General features: G+C 41.8%; 4 protein-coding genes and 1 long non-coding RNA gene across 5 annotated transcripts; 4 read left to right on the top strand and 1 right to left on the bottom strand.

Moving 5' to 3' along the window:
• Positions 1–46: 46 nt before the first annotated feature.
• Positions 47–3,019, top strand: eef1b2 (eukaryotic translation elongation factor 1 beta 2). The gene is made up of 7 exons (XM_070930418.1): positions 47–196; positions 1,320–1,442; positions 1,525–1,654; positions 1,744–1,810; positions 2,336–2,461; positions 2,738–2,805; positions 2,889–3,019. Exons 1-7 carry the CDS (start codon positions 117–119, stop codon positions 2,973–2,975), a joined length of 681 nt encoding a protein of 226 aa, XP_070786519.1. The 5' UTR covers positions 47–116; the 3' UTR covers positions 2,976–3,019.
• A 2,123-nt stretch (positions 3,020–5,142) lies between these two features.
• Positions 5,143–5,566, top strand: LOC139306471 (uncharacterized). Its single transcript, XR_011599471.1, has 3 exons — positions 5,143–5,186; positions 5,272–5,302; positions 5,501–5,566. It is a non-coding gene; the product is annotated as an uncharacterized lncRNA (long non-coding RNA).
• Positions 5,567–5,980: 414 nt separating this feature from the next.
• On the top strand, positions 5,981–9,149 carry zdbf2 (zinc finger, DBF-type containing 2). Its single transcript, XM_070930300.1, has 7 exons — positions 5,981–5,989; positions 6,172–6,329; positions 6,437–6,995; positions 7,118–7,243; positions 7,322–7,698; positions 7,847–8,009; positions 8,095–9,149. Exons 1-7 carry the CDS (start codon positions 5,981–5,983, stop codon positions 8,962–8,964), a joined length of 2,262 nt encoding a protein of 753 aa, XP_070786401.1. The 3' UTR covers positions 8,965–9,149.
• A 662-nt stretch (positions 9,150–9,811) lies between these two features.
• On the bottom strand, positions 9,812–15,722 carry dytn (dystrotelin). Its single transcript, XM_070930880.1, is given in 16 exon segments — positions 9,812–10,045; positions 10,048–10,098; positions 10,879–10,906; positions 10,908–11,321; positions 12,009–12,150; positions 12,224–12,276; positions 12,454–12,616; positions 12,691–12,824; positions 12,950–13,061; positions 13,355–13,518; positions 13,597–13,668; positions 13,741–13,820; positions 13,979–14,064; positions 14,390–14,594; positions 15,208–15,282; positions 15,704–15,722. Coding segments are annotated over 16 exon segments (1,881 nt in total). The 3' UTR covers positions 9,812–9,962.
• Positions 15,723–18,430: 2,708 nt separating this feature from the next.
• LOC139306830 (CD59 glycoprotein-like) lies at positions 18,431–21,805 on the top strand. The gene is made up of 4 exons (XM_070930788.1): positions 18,431–18,485; positions 19,259–19,360; positions 19,585–19,658; positions 21,683–21,805. Exons 1-4 carry the CDS (start codon positions 18,431–18,433, stop codon positions 21,803–21,805), a joined length of 354 nt encoding a protein of 117 aa, XP_070786889.1.
• The last annotated feature ends 1,378 nt before the right edge of the window (positions 21,806–23,183 follow it).

Raw genomic sequence — 23,183 nt, 5'->3', positions numbered from 1 at the left:
CGGTGTCCCGTGAGGAGGGGTCTGTCTCCGGGTATAAAGCCGTCTCTTCCCATCTCCTCCCTCCTTCTTCGTGCTCCTCCGGCGGCTCCGTCACCTTCCTCCGGTACTTCTTCGTCATGGGCTTCGGTGACCTGAAATCGGCCTCCGGCCTCAAAGTGCTGAATGACTTCCTGTCGGAACGCAGCTACATAGAGGGGTCAGTACCGTAGAGACAGCAGTCTCACAGTAGTCCACAGACGGAACTCTGGAGTTCTGCGCTGCAGAGAAGCTGGCAACGCCGCCATCTTGGCTCTGTGCTGAGCTCACTGTTGCTAACAGTTAGCTAACAGTTAGCTGACAGGCTGTGAGCGGAGCAGAGAGTGTTTAAATGGAAAAAACAAACATAATGAAGCCGTAAAGTGTCTGCGGAGCAGTCTGAAAGACACGTGGCCTGACAACTGATGACTTAGTTTATTTGTAGTTGCTTTGAAGAAGTAGCTTCATGCTATAGTTTGTTAGCATTGAGGCACATGGTGCTAACATGCTAGTTCTCTCCATGTAGTTAAGTATCACATGAAGTCTGCAGACAAATGGACTCATTACTGTCTTTAAGTGAAAACGTGCTGCTGTAAAGTAAACTACGTGACATTAATGTAATTTAAAACACTTTTAAAGAAACAGACTCGCATTGAAAGTTCAGCTAAAAGAAATTTAAAAACTCGCTGTTGATATGTTAGAAAATCAAACTGGATTGATCCTCAGAGGCACAACACAAAGAACTATTTACATTTGCATAAATAGTGAAAATATATTAAATACATGTATAATATGGATGATCACATGACAACTTGGACTGTACATAAAATACTACGTACAGCAAACAATTGTAAATATTTAATTCACTATTACTTTGTTGTTGTTGTAGTTGTGTAAATCTGTTAATCCTTTTTAAAATAAGTGTCCAGTGTTTAATTGAAAAGACTTGCAGTTGTAAAACAAGAGAATTGTGGTTCCTCTGCAGACAGAACGTTAATAAAAATGATTACTTTAATTTCAGTCTTTAAAATGTCGGACGTTAGTGAAACATGGCCGTGACAGTTTCAAGTTGTTGACAGTCAAGCTGACGTCTTGTGTCCAACAGCGATTCAGTTACTGTAAAATAACAGCGACTCTGATACACCGGAGAAGCTGGAAACTATCAGTTTATCTTGTCTCCAGATTGATTATAAGATCAATTAATCAATTGCCAAACTTGTTGTCTTCTGTTGGAAGGAGATCCAACCTGCCTGTCCCCTCTCAGGTGAATGTCAGCGTTTTTTGATGAGGTTTTCTGTCCTCAGGTACGTCCCCTCTCAGGCTGACGTGGCAGTCTTCGAGGCAATCTCATCCCCCCCCTCAGCCGACATGTGCCACGCCCTCCGCTGGTTCAACCACATCAAGTCCTACCAGAGCCAGAAGAACAGGTGAGGAAGATGAGGTCGTCAGGGTGTGGGTACATGGCTTTGTGACATCAGTGAAGTAAGCCCCACCTCCTCCTGTTATCAGCCTTCCAGGTGTGAAGAAGCCTCTGGGTCAGTACGGCCCCGCAGGTGTAGCTGACACCACCTCTGGCTCCGCCCCTGCCTCAAAGGACGATGACGACGATGACATCGACCTGTTCGGCTCCGACGAGGAGGTGAGGTCACAGTGATGTCATTAATAATGAATTAACGTATTCTGTTTCTGCAGGATTTACTTGAAATTTCCCCTTTTTTTGTCTTGCAGGAAGACTCAGAGGCCGCCAGGCTGAAGGAGGAGCGTCTGGCAGAATACGCCGCCAAGAAGGCAAAGAGTACGTTGCCAACCGATCAGAACCAATGACATCGTCCATCTGTCAACATGCTGATCATTTAGACGGAAGTCTGGGCACCACGTGTGTTGAACCTCATTGTCCTCAAACTGCTGTTAAAACAAACGTGTCGAGGTGTTTTGGTTAATGGTTGATATTGTGACAAACGTCAGACTGAAACCTGATTTTGTTGGAACAACTGAGTTGTCAGATTAAAGAAGTTTCTAGGTTTTCACTAGAATGTGAATTTGAGTTTTTAAAAATGAAATCAAATATTTTTACCAAACATGCAAACAAAGCCTTTAGTTTTTACGTCTTTGATCGACTTAAACTGTAGAAAAAGCAAGTAAGTGAACTCATGGATTCTGTTTCCTGATTGGCCGACTCTTCGTGATGATTAACCAATCACCATCTTTCGGCTGACTGCCTGATGGACACCTTGTTTACCTGAGAGTCTCCGGCCTCCAATCAGGTGTGTGTTGTCTAGAGTGGTTTCCATGGCAACTGACCCCTCCCCTTCCCCCTCAGAGCCCACCCTCATCGCTAAATCTTCGATCCTATTGGACGTCAAGCCCTGGGACGACGAGACTGACATGTCCAAGCTGGAGGAGTGTGTTCGCAGTATTCAGATGGATGGGCTGGTCTGGGGACAGTGTAAGATTTCTACAGTAATACTACAATAGATTCATGTTGAAGTTCCTGATCAGTATTGATCAACAGATGAGTGTCTGCAGACTTGATGATGATCTAACTCACCATCTTTCGGCTGAACGTGAGATGAAACTTTATGATCTGAAAACTCTGCAGAGAATTTTATTTTCTTTAACGAACATTAAATTCTATCGATGACTGATATTTATTGATTACAGCTACATTGATAAATGCCCATCTGACGTTTGTTCTTTTTCTTTTTTTCTTTTTTCTCTGCAGCCAAACTGGTTCCGGTTGGTTACGGCATCAAGAAGCTGCAGATCGGCTGTGTGGTCGAAGACGACAAGGTGAACAGATTTACCTGTTTACATTTGTTACCTGTGGGGTGTTTGTGTGTTCTCACCTATTCATTTCTCTTGTGTGTTGTCAGGTGGGCACAGACCTCCTGGAGGAACACATCACGGCCTTTGAGGACTTTGTTCAGTCGATGGACGTCGCTGCTTTCAACAAGATCTGAAAACGACAAACATCACGTTTAATAAAAAGCACTTGAACAGAAAACCGTTTCCTTGGTTTTTTTTGTCAGAGTTCTGCCAGCAGTTGTTGCTACAGGAGAGAGACGCCTGAAGTCAGAGGTCCTTCAATCATCTTTGAGACATGAAACTTAGCATGAAGAGATCTGAGAATGATTCAATAAAAGCTGATGGTTTAGTGGCATCATTTACTAAAACACGTCACACTGGAGACTGTCTGTTGAAGTTCAAAATGTTTTGTTAAGAGTTGTGACCTGGAGTTTAAGAATGATGCTGAGATGCTTCACTCGTTGAAACCAGACTGTATAAACTGATCTGGAGTCTGTAGTTACCGCTCTGACTCGTTGGCGGCAGCATCACTCCGCTGATGTATGACAGATTCTCGTCCTGCCGGCGACTGAGCAGAAGAAGAGTTAGACCGGAAACTAAACAGAGCGGCGGAGCAGCGCGCGGCGGAAGAAGACTTTAATCTGTGTGAAAGTAAACAACGAACAGCTGCAGGTAATAAAAATGATCGATTATCGAATATCCAATATCGGCGTCATTCACCTGAACCAGCCAGCTTCGCTGTAAAACGGCTGCTCAGCTGACAGCATGGTAACAGCTAGCCATCTGCTAACGCTAAACAGCAGCTGTAACGGCAGAGACACGTCACCATCAGCAGTGTCACCATGGTTACTGCGAGTCCGGTTTAACCCGGAGTTAACCCGGGTTCAAAGTGGAGTTTAGCACTGCAGCTAGTTAGCTTCACACAGTCAACCAATCCGAGCGCGGTGTGGAGAGTCGGCCAGTCACAGCTCTGATTGGTCCACGTCAGCGAGACGAGGGCGGGTTCTGATTAATTATCATTTTATTAGAAACAAGTTGTTGTTGATTTAGAATAATCTGAAAATTATAAAAAGTGTTAATTGGACGAAATAGCTTCTAATTTCAAACATTCGTTGGTTTTATGTGTTAAAGAACTTAATTAATATAAATGAATTAGCATCTTTATCAGCTAAGTTCAATCAAACATGTTTCTTATTATATTGTTTATATTTTAGGCTTAACTTTCAACTTGTTTTCTGTTAATGTGTTGAGGTAAATAAAGTTGTGTGAAAGATACAAAACAAACTGATAACAATCATAGTGTTTGTTTTCTTTCTCTTTCATTTCAAACTTCTCGTTGTCCTTTTCTCTCATTGAACTAGTTTTACTCTTTTCCGTTAAACTCAGTAACAAACGTGTCATTAACAGTTTCTTTAAAATCAATATGCTGTTAATATATGTTATAAATCTATAATCACTTTTCTCTTTAATGAAAAGCACATTGAAACTGACAGCAGCCTGATTCCGTTCAGACCACCACGGACCCAGTTTGACTTCAGTTTGGGTCTATTGTTTGATTGATTGATTGATTGGTAGCACTTTGTTATGAACAGATCTTCTGTCTCACATTTATTTCATTAATCATATTATTAGGAATGATTGAAAATCAATAACTTCATGTTCTTATAAATAAATCGTCTGGTTTCACTAACTCACATCTGGCTGAACATCTGTTCATCAGAATTAGTTTTGATGTTTCTCTAGCTGTTGTTGCTAACAGCTGTAAGCATGTACTTTGGTATGTCACCTGTCTCCCTACAGGCTCATGGAAGCTCCACCTGAAACTCTCACCTGGTTACCGTTGGTTACAGCATGGAGCACTCTGATTGGACGGATTACTCACTGACTGCACTGCCTCCAGGTGAGACGTCATTAACTTTACATTAAAAACTTTGATTTATTGAATTATTTAATTTTACTGTAAATATAGAAACTACAGTTAATCTACATTATTACCCTTCTTCACTGCTTTAGTTTAAATGTTCTGGTTGTTTTTATTCAACACAACAAACAATATATAACATTATACCTCAGGTTTTGCCACCCAGTCCGGTGCTGTATTACATTTGGGAGTAATCAATCAGAATCAGAATTAGAATCAACAACAGACATGAGGCAGCCATGTTTGTTCTCCTCTGCTTTGATTTTTATTAGTGGTTTATTGGACAGATTATATTTCTTATATTGACTCTGATATGATTCAACGTTTAAAGACACTGTGTGAACCTGTGTGAGCTGTTGAATAATAAATAATAATAATAATTAAAAACAGTAAATGTGTCTCAGATCTCCAGTCAGCAGCAGGATGTCAGACTCCTCTGATGAAGGTAAAAACTCAAATACACAAACACACTGATATTATATTTTACATTTCATAAACTACACTGACTATACTGTATGTATGTGTGTCAGATGACCAGAGGAAGGCGGAGTCCACCAGCAGGTGAGTCTACCTGTTGATTATTTCTCATCATTGATCAGGGTTATTAGAAGTCCTGAAGTCATGAGTCCATATTCCTCCACCAACCAGACCCTGTTCAATTTTCTCAGAATTTACGAAGATCGCAACATTTGACACTATATGTGTTTAAATACTGGTTTGAGATTAAAGGTTTTTTTTCTCCCTCTCCCTGTCTGACAGGATGTGGGCAGAGTCTCAGCCGGGTCCGTCACGGTGTCAGCCCAGCAGACAGGGTTACTGTGGATACTGCAGAGTCCTCTACAGCAATCTGGACCAGGTACAAATACCTCACACAGACTTTATGGCTGAATCCAAATATCTGGTCTTCACCGCTCTTGCAGACTCGCAGACTTTGTGGGCGCGTTCTGCGAGTGCTGAGGGCTGTCCAAACCCACAATTCTTCCAGTCCACAAGGAGCCTCAAGTGGACGTCTGCTTGGGGTACAGACTTAACAGACTTCACTGATTTAATTACCCACAATTCATTGCAATACGGACGTTTTTCCAATTACAAAAAACAAAGAACTTATGAAAGTGTAAAACAATTAAAACATTGCTTGAATCATGTAGGCCAGAAATATTTTAAGCATTAGAACGACTACATGAGCAAGTGCTGCAACAATCACCATGCACATGATTGTAGTTGACTGTTGCTTCCACCATGTCCACGGCAACAAGTGAAACAGACTTGAGGCCTGTCTCTCAGCGGCTTATATAGCCTTGCAGTCTCCCTAGAAGTCAGCGAGGGCTCAGTCCTTTATGAATACCTGAATCTGAGCTGCAGTCATGTGACCTGAGCTGTCCAATTAGAAAGAATGACACGTTAACAACATCACAAGTCTCTTCTCTCAGCACCTGTCCAGTCTCAGACACCTGGGTTCTGTCCGGGCGTCCTCCCGAGGCTCCAGCACTGTCTCCTCCACCAGCAGCAGCAGAACCAAACTAACCCTGCTGGAGCGCTTCCTGCAGGATGTCCTGCAGCACCACCCGCACTGCTACAACGACCCCAGGTGACTAAAACAAACACACCCGCACAGCTACAACAACATGAGGTGACTAAAACAAACACACCCACTGCAGCATGGATGTTATGTTGACATGGTTGTGTCCCCGTCAGGCCGTCTCACGCTGACCTCCCGCCAGTCTCCGCCCCTCCGTTGCCAAGGGAGGAGCTTGATGTACTCCGTTTCTCTGACGACGACAGCCGGTCGCTCGGCACCCGTGAACACCTGCCCAGCTCTGACGACGCCTACTGTCAGCCGGCCAATCAGCAGGAACATGACCGCATCTGCGGAAAATCAGGCGAGGGAGTCACAGAGGGGCCAAGTCAGGAGAGAGTGTCTACACCAATCAGAGAGCAGGAAGAAGGAGGGTCCACCCCTGCAGGGCACACACATTCATCACACACACAGGCCCCGCCCCCTGTCCACAGGAAGGCCCACAGGAAGACGAACAGGAGGAAAACCAGCGAGTCCTTGTCCTCATCGCCGCCCCACAGGGGTTCAGGCCCCTGGCCCCCCATGATCCCAGGCCCAGGCCCTGGTCCAGACCTTGGCTCCTGCCCCCCCTCAGAGCTGAAGCCCTGGCTGAGCTGGCAGAAGGAGAGGAGGGAGGCTCATAAAGAGGAGGCCTTTTCCTCAGACCACACTGACCCCCTGGACCAGACCATCGAGGAGGTTTGTCTGTTACACTTTGTTGTTGTTTATCTTCAGCTGTTCGTATAACTCATATGAACTAGTTTATGAATGTGCAGAAGATCAAAGTAAATAGTGTGTTTCGTGTCCACATTGTTCATCAGGTGATCCAAATGTGTTGTTATGGCATCAGTTCCAGTCCCTGCCATCAGGAGGAGACAGAGAGCTTCCACTTCAGCCTTCCCGTCTCCATGGAAACACAGAGTGAGGACTGGGACTCACCTGTACAGGTAAGACTCAGTGAGGCACCAGTGTGGGAGATTACACTGTTTTCCATTTGTTCTAAAGCTGAAAACGTTTCTCTCCAGGTGGTTTTACAGCGAAGACAAACACTCAGTGACACACAGCCTTCACACACACCTGTCCAGGTGAGCCAGATGGAGGATCAGGACCTCAGCCGTCTGATGGATGTTCAGGTGGATCTGGGGGACCAGGTGTACTCGTACCAGCTTGACTCTGCACTCCACAGCGAGCGGCGAACAGGAGCCAGGGCCAGGCAGGACGAGGGCTTCTGGAATCTGCCAATAGAGGAGGTCCTGCCGGCCCCAGCACATATCCCAGAATCCTTCAGGGGGAAGACCTGGGCCCAGATCGAACAGGAGGACGAGGAGAAGGTGGACAAACTGGTCCAACAGTTCAGACGGGAGAGATTCATCTGCTACTTTGACACAGAGTCTCTGGCCAGGTATTATACACCCTCACCTGTACTGTAACATACTCTAATTTATAGAAGTACTACCTATATATATTCTGTAATATATAATTATAAAATCACAACTTAATGAAAAACAATTACTGAACTGAAGTTTTTGTGCTGATGTTATCGCTGTCAGGTTTGGTAGGAGGAGTCAAAACATTATGGGGCGTGGTAAGAAAAAGGAGGCAGGGTCAGACACTGGCATGCTGCCCTTATTGGACCGTGATGAAGATGACTCAGCATATGTTAGGAGGAGGAGGAGAAAGAGGCGGGCCTTCAGAGTGGCATCCAGGTGTCAGGTGAGAACGACACAGCTTCAGTATCTGGAGTCATTTTCTGTTGGAAGAAAAATGTCTCCATCACCTTGTGTTTGTGTTCCTTCAGGTGGTCAAAGTCAGTCACAGCACTCAGACTGTCCGACTGGTCATTCCGGCTGTACGTCAACCAGCTTCGGAGGCCCCGCCTACCAGCCTCCCTGTAGCCAATCAGGATGCCACAGAGAGGACTCCTGATGTGCAGACGTGGCGCTGCCTCCCTCCGTCATACTCAAGCATCATCACACCGCTGCAGCCTCGCACCTCTGTGGTCTACCTGCTCTGTTCCCCCTCGGGCCCCGCCCCCACCTACACACCTGCATCAGGCACTGCTCCCAAACGCTGCAGAAAGAAGAGGCGACCGCTGGACTTGCAAGGGTTAAAGGTCAAATACAAACGACTTCCTATCAGGTTCTATGACCACAGCAGCAACCGCATTCTAAAGAACCCCCCCAAACGCTTCCTGTGGCGCCAAGGCTCCGTCCCCTCCAGCCCGCCGCCACCATGTGTCCGTCAGCTGTTCAGAAGTCTGAGTCCAGACCTGAACACCGACAGGCTGTCAGGTGAGGGGGCTGCAGGGTCCTCCAGGGTCAAAGATCAGAGGTCATCAGACACCACCTTCAGTCACGGCAACAGTTTCCTACTGAGCACGCTCAGTAGAGACTCAGCACAGACTGACAAACAGGACACAGTCAGGAGGCGGGGCAGGACCTCTCAAGCCCCTCCACCTCACAGCAGGTCAGAGCGGGGGAGGGGGGGGAGGAGGGAGAGGAGGGAGAGAACACGCCCCCCACCTGCCAAGAGAAGAACCAGGGCTCAGACCACGCCCCCACAGCCGAGGAGAGAAGGCCTGCGGCGGGCAGGACCTGGCAGGAAAGTCCCCAGCTCTACAGGCCCGCCTCACCCTCCCTCATCCCGCCGGGGGAGGGGTCGAAGGTAGCAGGATACCTGGTCATGAACATGATACCTGTTCAGGTAGCAGGATGCCTGTCCACGTAACAGCCTCATTTATGAAAATAAAAGATGCCTTCACTTGTCACACAGAAATCAGGATGTTAAATGATCCGTAAACATTGATTTGATTGTTAAACTTGATGGATGTGGATGAAGAATAAAGGATTAACAAGTAATGAGGTAGTTTTCAGTGTTTATAAACGGGGCTGCTGGGCTCCCTGTGGAAGTCTACTGATGTCAATATTAAAATGATATCGTCTGATCAATCTTAAAAAGACATTTTACGTTTGTGTGTGCAAATGAGAAAACTACAAATCTTTTTTTTAAGTACAACATGAAAATGTTATGTTTGTTTTATGATTTATTTTTTACCAATTTTATACTTTCTCTTTCATGGTCAATGAAAATGTTGCACTTGATATTTTGTCAAGAATAACAGATTGACAGAAACATGAACACTGGATTTTATCCATTTTGAGTTTTTCATACATCATGAAAGTAAAAATAGGAGAGGGAAGAGGGAAGATTTAAGTGTTTTCAGATATGATGAAAATATAAATTAGATTTGAACATTTTCATTTTGTCATTCATGTTAGACTAAATGTGAAAATTATAAATTTGATAAATTTGAATTGTTGGTTTGTTGTGTATCATGAAAATGCAAATAAATATATTAATCTTTAATACATCATGAAAATATATAATATAAATTCTGTTAAATCATGAGAGTTAAAATTAAAGGTCTTTAAAATTAGAAAAAAACAATAACGTGCACACAAATAGAGAATGAAACTTGAATTTGATTAAATGATTTTATTATAATGTTGGCAGCTTTAAGTTTCTGTAACACTAAACACCTGAAGCTTGTGTCTGTCAGGTGGACAACCTCTGGTACCTTTTCTTCAGGTACTGTTAATATCTTGTGGTGTTGACATCAGAACTTTTTATAACTTTACACTCATGTTTATTTAAATATCAATAAGTTCATGTTGAATAAACAACTTTTATAACCTGAATATGAGTCACTTGGTCATGAGTGTTTGTTCTCACAGCGTCCACCAGGTGGTTGAGTCTCCCACATGGTCTGCAGCCTCCAGAAGCACCGCCCTCTTCCTCTCACCTGGACACAGAAAATTTTAATTTATTTCATGGAGTCAGTTTTGTTTTATGACTTGTGTGAACTTCAGGTTTCAAACAAAGGGTCAGTAAAAACAAGCCTCAGACCTGAGATTTGCTAACTTAAACACATATCAATACATCCACAGTAACCATAGTAACCACTACACATCATATAAACAGCTGTTCAGTCTACACTTTTCTCTTGTGTAAATAGTGATGCGTAAAACAAGTCGTTCAAATCACATAGATCTGCAGCTGATATGTTGTAAACTTATTAAAGGGGACCTATTATGCTTTTCCTTATTTTCTGTCATATGTAATGTTACATTGCCGGATATTCATACTAAACGTTGTCAAAGTAGGCAAATAATGAGGTAAATGTATGTAAAAGTAATCCCTGTGAGCCAAAAGCTCAGTTTTCAGATGGCCGTGAACGGGTTAGCCTAACCCTGAGGGGCTGCATGAAGGGCCACAATAAGATGAATCAGGACATTTTTGATGAGTTAACTTGACTCAGCACCTTGACTGTTATTTCTTATCTTACTGCTGCTCTATTTACAGAAAGTAAAAGATATAATATATATGATTTAATGTTGAAGATTTAAATATTATTAAACACTTTACTCAGATTAACATCAGTAAAACTTTGATTTCTAGTTGCCTCCTGTGGTTAATGCTGGTAATATTCAGTAATTATTAAATAATTAAACCAGTATGATTTATATGAGCCTTTAATTTGATTTCACTTTCTTCACTGATATTAATTTATTAGGATATTTACAGTAAATCATCAACATGTTTGATTCAGTCTTTTATCTTCTTTTCTAAATCAGACTCACCTGTCTGTCTTTCTCGCCACCTGTCTGTCTCCATTACAGTCTTCAGTTTCTCTACAGTCTCCTGCAGCAGCTCATCTGGACTACACATCCCACAATCCTTTTCTCCTTCTCCTTCAGACAGACAGGTGTCCTCTTCCTGCGGCTCTGCCTCCTCTAGTTCATCCTGTTGTCCTATTGAATGACAGAGAAACCTGTCACCGGCAGACTCCTCCTCTTCACAGTGGATGTCATGTGACACAGGTGTGTCCTGGTGCATTGTGGGAGACAGAGTTTGTTGTTCGTCCTCACGCCACAGCAACACTTCTTCTTCATCCTCGTCTTCCTCGCCGTCTGTGTTTCTCTCTGTGTTGCTGGCGTGTTGTTGAGCCTCCATCTTGTTCAGAGCCTGAAGGAGGAGAGAAGTCAGCTACAACTCCCAGGGTGCATTTCACTAACAAATAGCCAATCACAGAGCTTTAGATTCAGTGAATTTTAAACTTTGTAGAAACATTCAGAAGTAAATCCGTTTACTTTCTAATTCTGGATCAGTTTGAGATCAATTCAGTAACCTCAAACAAAGTTGAAACTAGACTCACAGGCAGGTACACCAGAGTCCGTGCACCTGATCGAGAACTTCTTTCACTTCACTGCTCAACACTGTGTTTACCGCTAATTAGCTAATGTTAGCATGCTAACACGCTAAATTAACATGGTAAACATTATACCTGGTGCTGCACATAGTTCATCATATAAAGTCTTATGTACTCATTCACCCCTGTACGACTGCAAAACATTGAGTTAAATACGCCACTTTTCAAAATAAAGTTTTCCTCCATCAGCTGATTTTTCACATCTTTGTTCACCAACAGATGATGTCATCAAATCTCACAACTGACTTTATATGTTCAAAAAAAGTGTCACAAGTTTTTGTTTTTATCTTTACTTCATCTTAGATTTATTTGACAACATTAAATTATTATACAACTCTGCATCTATATACGTGTTTATATAGATATTAATGATTATGTTTGTGTTTGTATCTGAGGTTAAATTCAGATTTCACTCAGGAGATGTTCACATGTCACCTGTTTACCTGTGTGAGTGTGTTCTGAAGACTGAGGTTGTGTTCTCTCAGTGTTTCCATGGTAACCTCCATCTCAGAGCACCTGTCCTCCAGGATGCCCTGCTCTGATTGGACAGTGAGCCGCCACACCTGCAGCTGCTGCTCTAACAACCTGAAGACCCACAAAGAAGAAGATGATTAACTAACTCCAGACCAGCTATGACTGGTTCACTCTGGTTTCTCACCATTTGTCTCTTTGCAGGTTTCTGACTTCAGTGAGCAGAGCCGACGCCTTTGACTGATCAACAACAACAACACATGTTGATGTAATATCATATTATATTACATCATTATATATTATTATAAAACCATCACATGTTATCGTGTTAACATATATAATATGGGCTATATATTATATAACACTTAAGAAACAACATTGAGGAAAATGACCTCTTCTGAGGTCATAAGAGGTCACCTGCTGAGTCGCCGTTTCCTCATCAGTCTGCATTGCTTTGGATGAAAACGGAGAGGAAGGAGGCTGCGCTGAGGCATCATGGGAAACATCTCTGTCAGAGGAGGGACTGTGACAGACAGCTGAGGCAACCAATTGTGTTGAGGGATCGGAGGGGGGCGGAGCACTGAGAAAGAAAAACTTTTAATTACAAAAAGGTGTTTAAGGAGTGTTTGGAGTCTGTTGCCTTTCAAGTCACACCTGTTCTGAGTCTCTCCTAGCTCCGCCCAAATCAGGCCCCTCCTCCTGTCGGCCTCTCTCTGAGTGTATCGTCGTGGCAACAGGGCGTGACGAGCGCTGCGCACTAACAAAGACAGAGACTCCCTCCAGGTAGGCTGAAAGACACAAATTGAAGATTACAAACGAAAAAACTAAACCTGAAAAGTTCAAAAGTCTGTCTGTGGTTACCCGTCTGTCTAACTGTCTGTGGTTACCCGTCTGTTTAACTGTCTGTGCTTACCTGTGTGCAGAACTCGAGCACTGGATGGTGACTTTTGTGTTTCCTTGTCTGTCTGTCCGTCAGGAAGCAGCTCTGACACACGTGGACGTTCACACACTTCATACAACGATACCTGAACACATCATCACACCAGTCATCACATCGGGTGGTGCTGCCCTTTAGTTTGTCTTACAGGATCATCTGATGAACACATGGGTCGGTATGAACTCCACTAGAGTCTAGTAAAGTCTAGTTTAGCCTGGTAGAGTCTAGTTTAACTTCAGGAGAGTCGAGTTAGACCCCAGTAGGTTCTAGTTAAACCTCAGTAGAGTCTGGTTAAACCTGATAGAAGCATATGATTATTTTCTGAAGATGATGATTGGTTAAATTCTAAAGAACTGTTCTGATTGGATGACGTTGGGTCACCTGAGTCCGGTGATGGGGAGGTTCTTGCAGGTGTGGCAGCGGACAGTGTGACTGACATTCTGACTGACGGACAGACGATACAAAGTGGGTAACCATAGCAACAGGCGTGGCTCACTCTGCAGCCATGACAACACGAGTTCTTCACTCACTGTTGAGGTCAACACCTGTAAACACACACAGAGTCAGTGTGTCGCCATGACGACCACCAATCACCTGCAGCCGAGAGTTTTTTGCGTTCTCACCCCTTTAAAACAAGACATAACCGCCGCCTCCACACTGCCGAAGACTCCTTCCTCCTGCACTGCCGCAGGAACCTGAACATACACACACACGTTAGAGGGGGGGGGGGGGGGGGGGCTGGGAGATGTAGTCTGTGCTGGTTTTACCTGACTGAGGTCCTGCAGTAAAGATCTGAGTCCAGACCTGCTGACGGATCCTGAACTGTTCTCTGCAACACTCACCAGAGCTGCAGGGCACAAAGTATCTGTGTTTTATTCTGAAGGACACACAGTCATTCAATATTCTTCACTTTATTCTGAAAGTCCAGCAGATGTCACTGAGCATGCTCACTGAGCGACAGACAGACAGGCAGACAGACAGAAAGACAGACAGACAGGTCCTCACCTCTGTACTTCACCAGCAGAGTTTCAGCAGACAGAGCGATGAGAGCAGTCTGAAGAGAAGCAGCTGATACGCAACCAGCCTGACTCCTGAAACATTTACAGATAAATTCAGAATGTGTTTTCCTGTTTGGCCTCATGATGGCGCTGTTGTCTCACTGTTAGAATGAATAAATAAAGACATGGCCTTCCGCTCACAGTAACATGGTGAGGCAGTGCAGAGCAGCAGGTTCTGTGATATTGGACGTTTTGATGAAGATGAACCTGAAGCTGCTGATGATTAAGAATCAGTTTTTGTGCCAGAACTGGAACATCAGAATGATGAAGCTAATATGTATCTATACACTGTAAATGTGTATTTATACACTGTAAATATGTATTTATACATTGTAAATGTGTATTTATAGACTCTGACCAGTCAAACAGCCTGAACATAAGGCTGCATGTCTCCTCTGGAGCCTCCACAGTCACATGACCCGGCACTTCCTGTGACACGCTGTGGAACATCCTATCCAGAGTCCGGGTCACTTCCTCTCTGTTCAGCCCCACGTCCTGCTGCAGTTTAGCTCTGCCCACCAAGCGGAGGGCCGCCACGATGTGTCGAAAAGACACAACATCCACTGAAAACACACAAACATGCAAACACACTGCAGTCAGGCGAAGTTATATTTTAATATTTAGATCAACTTCTGTTTAAAGAAGAAATGCATGTGTGTTGCTGTGAACACTGAACACGATGTTTGGATGAACTTCATTTTATTTTATTTCCCATGTAGTCTGGAGAGTGCTCAGGATCAAAAGAGACTGAATGCACTCGTTCAAGGAACACAGACAGATAGAACACAGATCACGTTCAATAAAACTTGAGCACAAAGACAGAAATAAGAACAGAAACATAGAGAAAACTAAATAAATGATCATCATAAATAATAAAACAAACATAAGAATAGAATCTAGAATAATTATTAAGTCAAAATCGCAAGACAAGCAGTAAACATACACACAGTACCCACAACCAGTGCTGTACTTGCAGTAATACTGCAGTACTGTCTGTAAGTTAAGTGATTAGTACACGTCAGACTAATATGAGACCATCTACTATAACAGCAAACACCAGAATAATGTATAATATGGTTAAGTGTATGAATATAGAAATATAATATAGAATGTTTAATATAGTAAAGCATAGTGTGGAATATAAAATATCATTAATAACTTTTTTATATGACTCACTGTGACAGAGTTTCTGCAGAGACTGAAGCTTCATGGCGACTCTGTAGGCGGACGGACGGATTTCATTCAGTCCCTCTGAAGAAAACAACAAATAAAGATCAATAAAACTATGAAACAATAAACCGACTCAATAAATAGCATGTGACAGAACTGCAGCAGCATTTGATCTGATTATTTTACCCCTAAAATAACTCTTATTAATTATATACTATTAAATAATAAATAATAACTTAAAACTGCAGAAAACGCAATCTTTATAAAAGATGTGAGATAAAAACAGTTTTTTTTTAGCTTTTCTTGTTCATTTTAACGAGTTTGTTTATTGTGATTATTTGCAGTTCAGTTATATTATGAATATATAATATATTGATATATGAATTTACCATTTAATATATATCATTATTTAAGTTTGTGATTAACATCAAATCACCAAATATGGTTTTACAGGAACCCAGTAGAATACAGTAGAACCCAGTAGAACCCAGTAGAGACAAACCAATGCTGTCCAGATCCATGACGAGTTTCTCGTGACGTCAGTCTGAAAACAATAAACAGTCAGAAACAAACAGACAGAAACAAACAGGCAGAAACAGTCAGAAACAAACAGAAACAGTCAGAAACAAACAAACAGTCAGAAACAAACAGAAACAGTCAGAAACAAACAAACAGTCAGAAACAAATAAACAGTCAGAAACAAACAAACAGAAACAAACAGTCAGAAATAAACAGTCAGTCAGAAACAAACAGAAAGAATCAAACAGTCAGAAACTCACCTCCTTGTCTGTCGGAGTTTAAAAACAAACGTCTTTTGCTGTTAAAACAAACTGGAGCTTCTGAATTATGAATGAAGGTTTCATTTATCATCACAGCTGCTTCTCACCTGTCAGCCCCGCTCACCTGCTGTCTGTGGACCAATCAGCAGCCAGCAGAGGGCTGACATCACTCACATTAAACACATGAACTGTTGCTTAGACTGACCTCAAGTCTGTTAAACAAACTTTAAACAGGTTTTCTTCTGCAGTTTGATTTAAATTAATAAAAACATTTTGAAAGAAGCTACAAGATAAAGTGTGACGGTATTATTAATAATAATGTTAATATTATCATTGAGTCATTCTTTATTCTCCCACCAGATGGCGATAAAACTGTTTCCTCCTTCACAGAGTGACGAACAGTCATTTCTGTCTGTATTAACATGAATATTAGCAGCATTAATATGAACACATTCATTTCGGTCTGTATTAACATGAATATTAGGAGCATTATTATGTACTTTTTGGTCATTTTAAAGGAATATTTCACTCAGTTCTTGTATCAGTTGCCTGATTTCAATAAAAAGTAAACATGCTGACATCACTGTGACCAACTATGACATCATCATAAAACATCAAAATAAACACAGAACAGGAAAGTTGAATTTGTTTTTCTTCAACAAAGATGATCAAATGACCTTTAATGTGTTTCTTTAGTAGTCAGATGATTTACAAAGTTCCTCTCAGAGTGTTAATGAGCATCATGTTTTCACCCATATTAATTATCAGTATTAATTAATGTCTGTTATATTAACAAACTAAATATAATACATTTTCTCCCCTTCCTCTGGCTCACAGGTGCCTCCCTTTTCACCTTCCCAGCCTTCTTTTCCTTTCAAGGTTGTAAATTCTGTTTTTCTTTCCCTGAAAATTTCCTTTGAATCTGTTCAACAAAGAGCTACTGGACCAGACTGAACCAGACTGAACCAAACTGGACCAGACTGGAGTCTGAAATCAGCTCTAAAACAAAGGGAGTGCATTGAAGCGTCGTGTGGGTGTTGAAGAAGAATTGTGTCAAATAATAAAAACAGCTGTTTGAAGTTCCTGAATGTGCCTAGTTATTTCTAACTGACATCGATGCGATAAAATGGAGATCAATGTCAGCGCCCTCTGATGGTCAGAGTCACAAACTACAGCAAGCTCTGATCGCTAAAACTTTAACTCTCTTTAAAATTAGCGCATCTACATCGATGTTAACGTTCACATGTTCAAGAAAAAGTGAAACTAGAAGAAACTTCTCCACATTTTAGATGAATCGTATTGAAACCCCCCCAAAAACGTTAAATATTAAATATGAAACATTAAATATAGATAATTAAATTGATGAAGGACTTTTAAATCATCATATTTCTGCTGGTCAGCTGATGCGAATGAATTTGTATGAGAGTGGCCTGATGATGGTGTCTGAATGCGGCCACTGTGGCCAAGCTGTGAACGCTCTCTGTGGTTGGATCTTGTGTTGGCTGCTGACCTCCTCTGCTCTTTGTTTGTCTTAAACTGAAGTTGTTTGTTTGTCTCCGTCTCTGAGCTCTCTTTGTTTTCTGGGTCATTCGAGGATGAAACACTGAAGCTTTTCTTCTTCTGCAATGAGATAAACGCTAAAACACAGAGCCTCTCATCCACCAGCATCATCCCATCATCATCATCTGCTTTTACTTTTGTATTTTAGTTTGAACCACACTGACAGTCTACAGTCATGTATTCTGAGCTACATGATAACACACTTACAACGACAACAGGCTGAAGTATAATGTTCACCATTAGTTTAGCTTGTTAGCATGCTAGCTTTAGCCAAACACAGAGTCCAGCTGAGGCTGAATGTCATCAGTTCTGCAGGTATTTGGTCATAAACCAAACTATTGGACACATGAACATGTTGACCTGATGATGGCGCTAGATGAAGAATCAGAGGATCACCAGAGTTATTACAGTCCATCCCGAGGGGACCATGAAGGTCTGAACCACATTTCACACACACACACACACACACACACACACACACACATATATGTAATCCCAGTTTCTGTGTGTCCTCTGACATTCAAACCGTCATGAACATTTAAGTAAAAACAATGAAAACAATGAAACTGATTATTTGTGAAACATGCAGGTACAGGCTCCTCCCAGTGGGTGTGGCCTCTGAGTTCCACTCAGCTATCAGTCAGAGTCAGTCACCACTCGTTTCTTCTCTCCTCAACAACAACAACAACAAAAGTACTGCTGAAGTGCAGTATTACTGCTGCTGCTGCTGCTGCTGCTGGGTGAGTACACACAGTACACACAGTACTGTTATTTCATCACTTTTGTTTGTCAGCGAAACATTTGTTAAATGTTTTTGTCTCCTCATGAATGGACGTGCTGCTGTGGACTCACTGACTCCAGATGAGTGTGTGAGTTGTGCAGAGGTGAAAATGAAGCGCTCCCTGGGGATTTGTCTGGTGGTCTGCTCCGCTCTGATTGGACTCGGTATGTTTTATTCTGTGTTTGTTTGTTCAGTCTGAACGTGGATTTCATAATTTAAAACTATGAAACTGAACTGATCCAGAAAAGTTACAAAAAATCATCATTTTATATAATTATGACTGATTATTATTAACAGTGGAACTAATACTCTGGTTTCCATTGAATCATTATTTGGTTGAGCTGCTTTAGACAGATCAGAGTAAAACATTTGAATGTTGAAACGGTTTCAGAGATGTGTTGATTCAAAGAGTTTCAATATTGTCAATTATCATTTATATAAATGAGGTGTCTGTCTGGTTACCTGGTTACCGTGACCATAGTTACTGTAACTGCCTGTGATAAACAGTCCTTCCAATCACAAGGTCCACGACTTTAATCTCTGCGTCATGGGATCTGTAAATTAGTATTTCTAGTAGTCTGGACCTGATTAAAAACCAATTTGGACTGAAACATATTTTATTTTTCTGGACCTGGAGAATCTGGATTGAAATTCATAAGCTACTTTTTTGTTCCCAGTTTCAAACAGTGAGAGTGAGACCCTTTTACAAGAGACAGGAAGGGGGGGCAAGGACTAACCAATGAGGACTAACAGATGAGTTTGTATCTCAGATCTACTTCACAAATCTAAGGACAAGGACCAAGCTGCTAACGCTAGCCTAAACCCTGATAGCATCCAGGACCAACTCAGTGGACGCTCCAGTCCCAGAGGTAACCTGTAATCCACAAACTGAAGTAGTCCTGGACTCTGAATCTGCTGTCACTGTTCTGTGTTTCAGGATCAGCCATTCGTTGTTACAGCTGTAAGGACTACACAGGCAGCTGCTCCAAACAACGAGACTGTAGCTATGACGACGCCTGTCTCACACTCAACGAGAGAGGTACCTCCATACCTGTATACCTGCACAACTGTGCCCCTTCCTGTACCCGAACCATAGGGAATACTTTCTGTCCACAGCTTCCTGAAAGCTGCCTCCATGTTTGATCCTCCAGGATCCTGAAGGAACCAGATCAGTCCATTAGCCTTTAACTCAGTTAAGTTTAAGAGTTTAAGTTATTCTACTGAGATTCTACTGATTCTATTCTTCTCCTGTTTGTCCTGCAGGTGGAATGACTTACCGTCAGTGTCTGAAATACTCCGACTGTGAGTACGGCCGATTGGCCCAGATGTTCCCCCAGGTAACATCTGTTCTGCCTCTAACTCTTATACAACTCTACGATGTTGTACTGTTCTACTGTCCTCTGTCCTACTGTTCTACTGTCCTTGTTCTACTGTCCCCTGTTCTACTGTCCTCTGTTCTACTGTCCTCATTCTACTGTCCTCATTCTACTGTCCTCTGTCCTACTGTCCTACCGTCCTCTGTTCTACTGTCCTCTGTTCTACTGTCCTCTGTTCTACCCTACTATGTGAATCCAGAATGAAAAGAATCATTAGCTGATAGTTCAGAATGAGCTCCAACTCAACCAACTCCAACAGTGATTAATGATGAGGAATAATCATCTAATGACAGAATATACAACAGGAGGACAGTTACAGGGGACATTTGACTGCTGTAATACTTTAAGGACAGTTTACTGATTATACTTAAATACTTTTACTGTAACAGAGTTTTTTACAGTGTGGTATTAGTGATTTTACTGCAGTAAAGGATAGGACCATAAGATAGTAAGAGTATCTTGATCCAAGGAAAATATTCTACACTGAATGTGTCTCATTCATGTTGAGGAACAAACGAGTCAGTTTCCCTTTTATGGAACTCTTTAAGAATAGAAATCAGAAGAGAAACGCCAGCCTCGTCTCTTAAAGAGTTTAGCTTTAGATTCCTTTATTACACGAACAACCATAAAGTAATCACTAGAGAGGATCAGCTAAATAGCATGATAAAATGAGCTAATAGAAAACCACCAAAACATCTCCAAACCAGGAGAGAACAAGTCCAGAACCAGGTCTGTTCACATGGATCTCTTTAGACATTAAAACAGACACACAACAAACTGCTACATTAACGTCACACCATTAGACTTAGACTTTTTTTTAGACTTAGACTTTTATTAATCCCACAGCGGGGAAATTTACACGTCACAGCAGCAAAGACGGAAAGGTGCAGAAACACACAGCAGACAAGCATTAATAACAATAATAATTAATACAGAGATTTAGCAGCAATAGCAAACTGAACAGCAGACTCACATTAAACCAGGACAACCACAGCAGTGAGCAAAGACAGCACAGGTGTGTTTGACTCACCTGTTTGAAGTCCTTCATGGAGATAATGTTCCTGCAGACTTGAGGTCCTGCACCACACCAAACTCAGGGTCCACAGGAGACTCTGTTCTACTCAGGTGGTCCACCTCTGACATCTTTATCAACAGTGGAAAACGCTGAATGTTGTTTCTGACTTTCTCTGGTTTTGCTGGTCTGAGTTTCCCTCAGAGTCCTGAACACAGTGTCCCAGTGTTGCTAACCAGAGGATATCAGTCTGACTGACTGACTGTCATCTCACTCACAATCAAGAGGGGCACTGTTTCTCTGACCTGAAGAAAGTCAAAGAAAACAGAGTGGATGAGTGTTTGAAGCTGCTGGCTCAGTCTGATCCACCAGACTACATTTAGAAAACTGTGTGTTGGATCCAAACGTTCACATAGAAGACAAACACGTTCCTCCTTATTAATCACAATCAATTTGAAAATGTGTGCATGTGGACGAGCATTCTATTATGTATCAATACATTTCTCCTGAGCAGTGATTCTTATAATACAGCTGACCTGAGTGTTTATAGAAGTCAGTAAATAAGAATTATGAATAATTAATGTTTGATGTAAAGTGAAATGTCTTTACTTCTTCACCATCTGTGTTGACAGTTTCCCAACCCTCTAAAACATTTGTTCACCTGGATCAGAGTTTCTGTGCATTGTACATTCACTTGTCATGTGATGTTATGAGGCCGCTGGACTTTGACAGAGTAAAACTTTATTGTCCCTGAGGCTCAGTTTGGTTTACAGACAGCAGTCAGCGACAACAAATACAGGAAAGGCCAATCAATAAAAACAAGAAATATAATAAACGTCACTCATGACCACCAACACCTGACTCCAACCAGGAAGTACTTGCAGCTTACTGTTGTATTGAATGCAGTCTTACCTCTGTGTTGACCTGTTGTTCGGCCTGATGACTGATTAATAACTGTATCGATCACTTCCAGGTTTCCAGTTTTACCTTCAAGTGCTGCAACGCTGATCTGTGTAACTCCGCCCCCTCTTCTGCAGTGAGCTCTGTGATTGGTCTGCTGGCCTCCGTGGCCGTCATGTGGTGGTGCATCCACTGAAGAGTGAAGTGATGCTGCTCTGCAGCGCCACCTGTGGCTGTAAACACACAGCTGCTATAACAACAGCAGGTTCAGCTTCTCTAACTGCATTCATTCAGTCACCGACACAACATTTATATGATGTGAAGAAATGTGAACCTTTGTCTCAACAGTTTAAGCTGCTGATTGATCGAACATTAACAACTTCTGTCATATTCTGAATGTTCATATTTCATCACATCTGAACTGCAACATTTCACTTTTTGTTTGGTTTTAAAGAAAAAGAAAGACGCGAAACCTTGTTAACACATTATTTTACAGGTCGTGTAATTTATTAATAATTCTCTCTGTAGTTTCCTGGATGCGAGTTCATTATAAAGATGGTCATTTCTCTCTACATGTCTGATATTGTCATTTTCAGCAGTTTGCAGGTTAGTTATTCTGAACATGTTTCAGGACAGTTTTTATGAGGAAAAATTGTTTAAATGTGAGTTTGTTTCGCAACATGTTTTTGTCACATAGTAAATATGCATTTATGAACAGAGAGAGGAGAGTTTCAGAGATAAAAGATTCATGTTGATGAGACATTCGGTGTCTTAATGTCAGAAAATAGACTGAGAACTATATATTATATTATAACTATATTTGTTTCAATTTAGTCACATGGTCTCCATTAAAAGTAGCTGAATCAGCTGTTAGCAGCTCCTGTCAGCAGTGTCCTCATGGACAGACAGACAACTATCACTGATTACTGACACACTGAAGGAAACTTAAAACCATGATGATTCTCAGGCAGGTTCTGCAGCGTCTGTTTTCTCTGATTTCTAAGTGAATTTGTGGAGGTTTATTTTGATGGACATCAGAGATGATGATCTCCTCTGGAAGTGGACATCTCACTGAATGATTCAACATGAGTTTCATGTCTGTGAGTTCAGATCTGACTGAGTTATGACTCTGAGAAGGAGGGAGATTTTTGACTCAATAATTTTCTTGAAACAGCTGCTAAAATTAAACGTATTTAAAGAAAATAATACTTATTTAGACCCATATAGCCTACATATTCATTTACTTCTTAGAAACGTTATTAAACCCGATTAATTGTATTTACCTGTAAATTAAACCACACAGAAACAACACTTATTCCCAAATTACAAAGTTGTTTTACAGGAAACTGCACCTTTAATTATATACCTTTCAAAGTAAAGTGTCACTGAAACTTTCCTCTGAGTTGAGATGAAAATGATCTGAAGCTGCTTTGCTCTTTAACTCTGTTTGAAATGAAAACAGCTTCACTGTCTGTGAATTAAATCAATAAATGGTGACAAATTGGAAACACACCGATTCTCTGTGATTGATTGAATTAATAATATTGATGATTGGAAATGGATGAGGTCATATT

The sequence above is a fragment of the Enoplosus armatus genome, chromosome 24, assembly GCF_043641665.1.
Source record: "Enoplosus armatus isolate fEnoArm2 chromosome 24, fEnoArm2.hap1, whole genome shotgun sequence".
Taxonomy (NCBI): Eukaryota; Metazoa; Chordata; class Actinopteri; order Centrarchiformes; family Enoplosidae; genus Enoplosus; species Enoplosus armatus.
This window is presented reverse-complemented; position numbering and strand designations above follow the sequence as displayed.

Coding starts and splice junctions, on each gene's coding strand:
- LOC139306830 (XM_070930788.1), top strand. CDS start 18,431: ATGAAGCGCTCCCTGGGGATTTGTCTGGTGGTCTGCTCCGCTCTGATT. Junction 18,486..19,258: donor CTCCGCTCTGATTGGACTCG/GTATGTTTTATT, acceptor TCTGTGTTTCAG/GATCAGCCATTCGTTGTTAC. Junction 19,659..21,682: donor TGGCCCAGATGTTCCCCCAG/GTAACATCTGTT, acceptor GATCACTTCCAG/GTTTCCAGTTTTACCTTCAA.
- eef1b2 (XM_070930418.1), top strand. CDS start 117: ATGGGCTTCGGTGACCTGAAATCGGCCTCCGGCCTCAAAGTGCTGAAT. Junction 197..1,319: donor GAACGCAGCTACATAGAGGG/GTCAGTACCGTA, acceptor TTCTGTCCTCAG/GTACGTCCCCTCTCAGGCTG. Junction 2,462..2,737: donor TGGGCTGGTCTGGGGACAGT/GTAAGATTTCTA, acceptor TTTTCTCTGCAG/CCAAACTGGTTCCGGTTGGT.
- zdbf2 (XM_070930300.1), top strand. Junction 7,244..7,321: donor ACTGGGACTCACCTGTACAG/GTAAGACTCAGT, acceptor GTTTCTCTCCAG/GTGGTTTTACAGCGAAGACA. Junction 7,699..7,846: donor GACACAGAGTCTCTGGCCAG/GTATTATACACC, acceptor TATCGCTGTCAG/GTTTGGTAGGAGGAGTCAAA.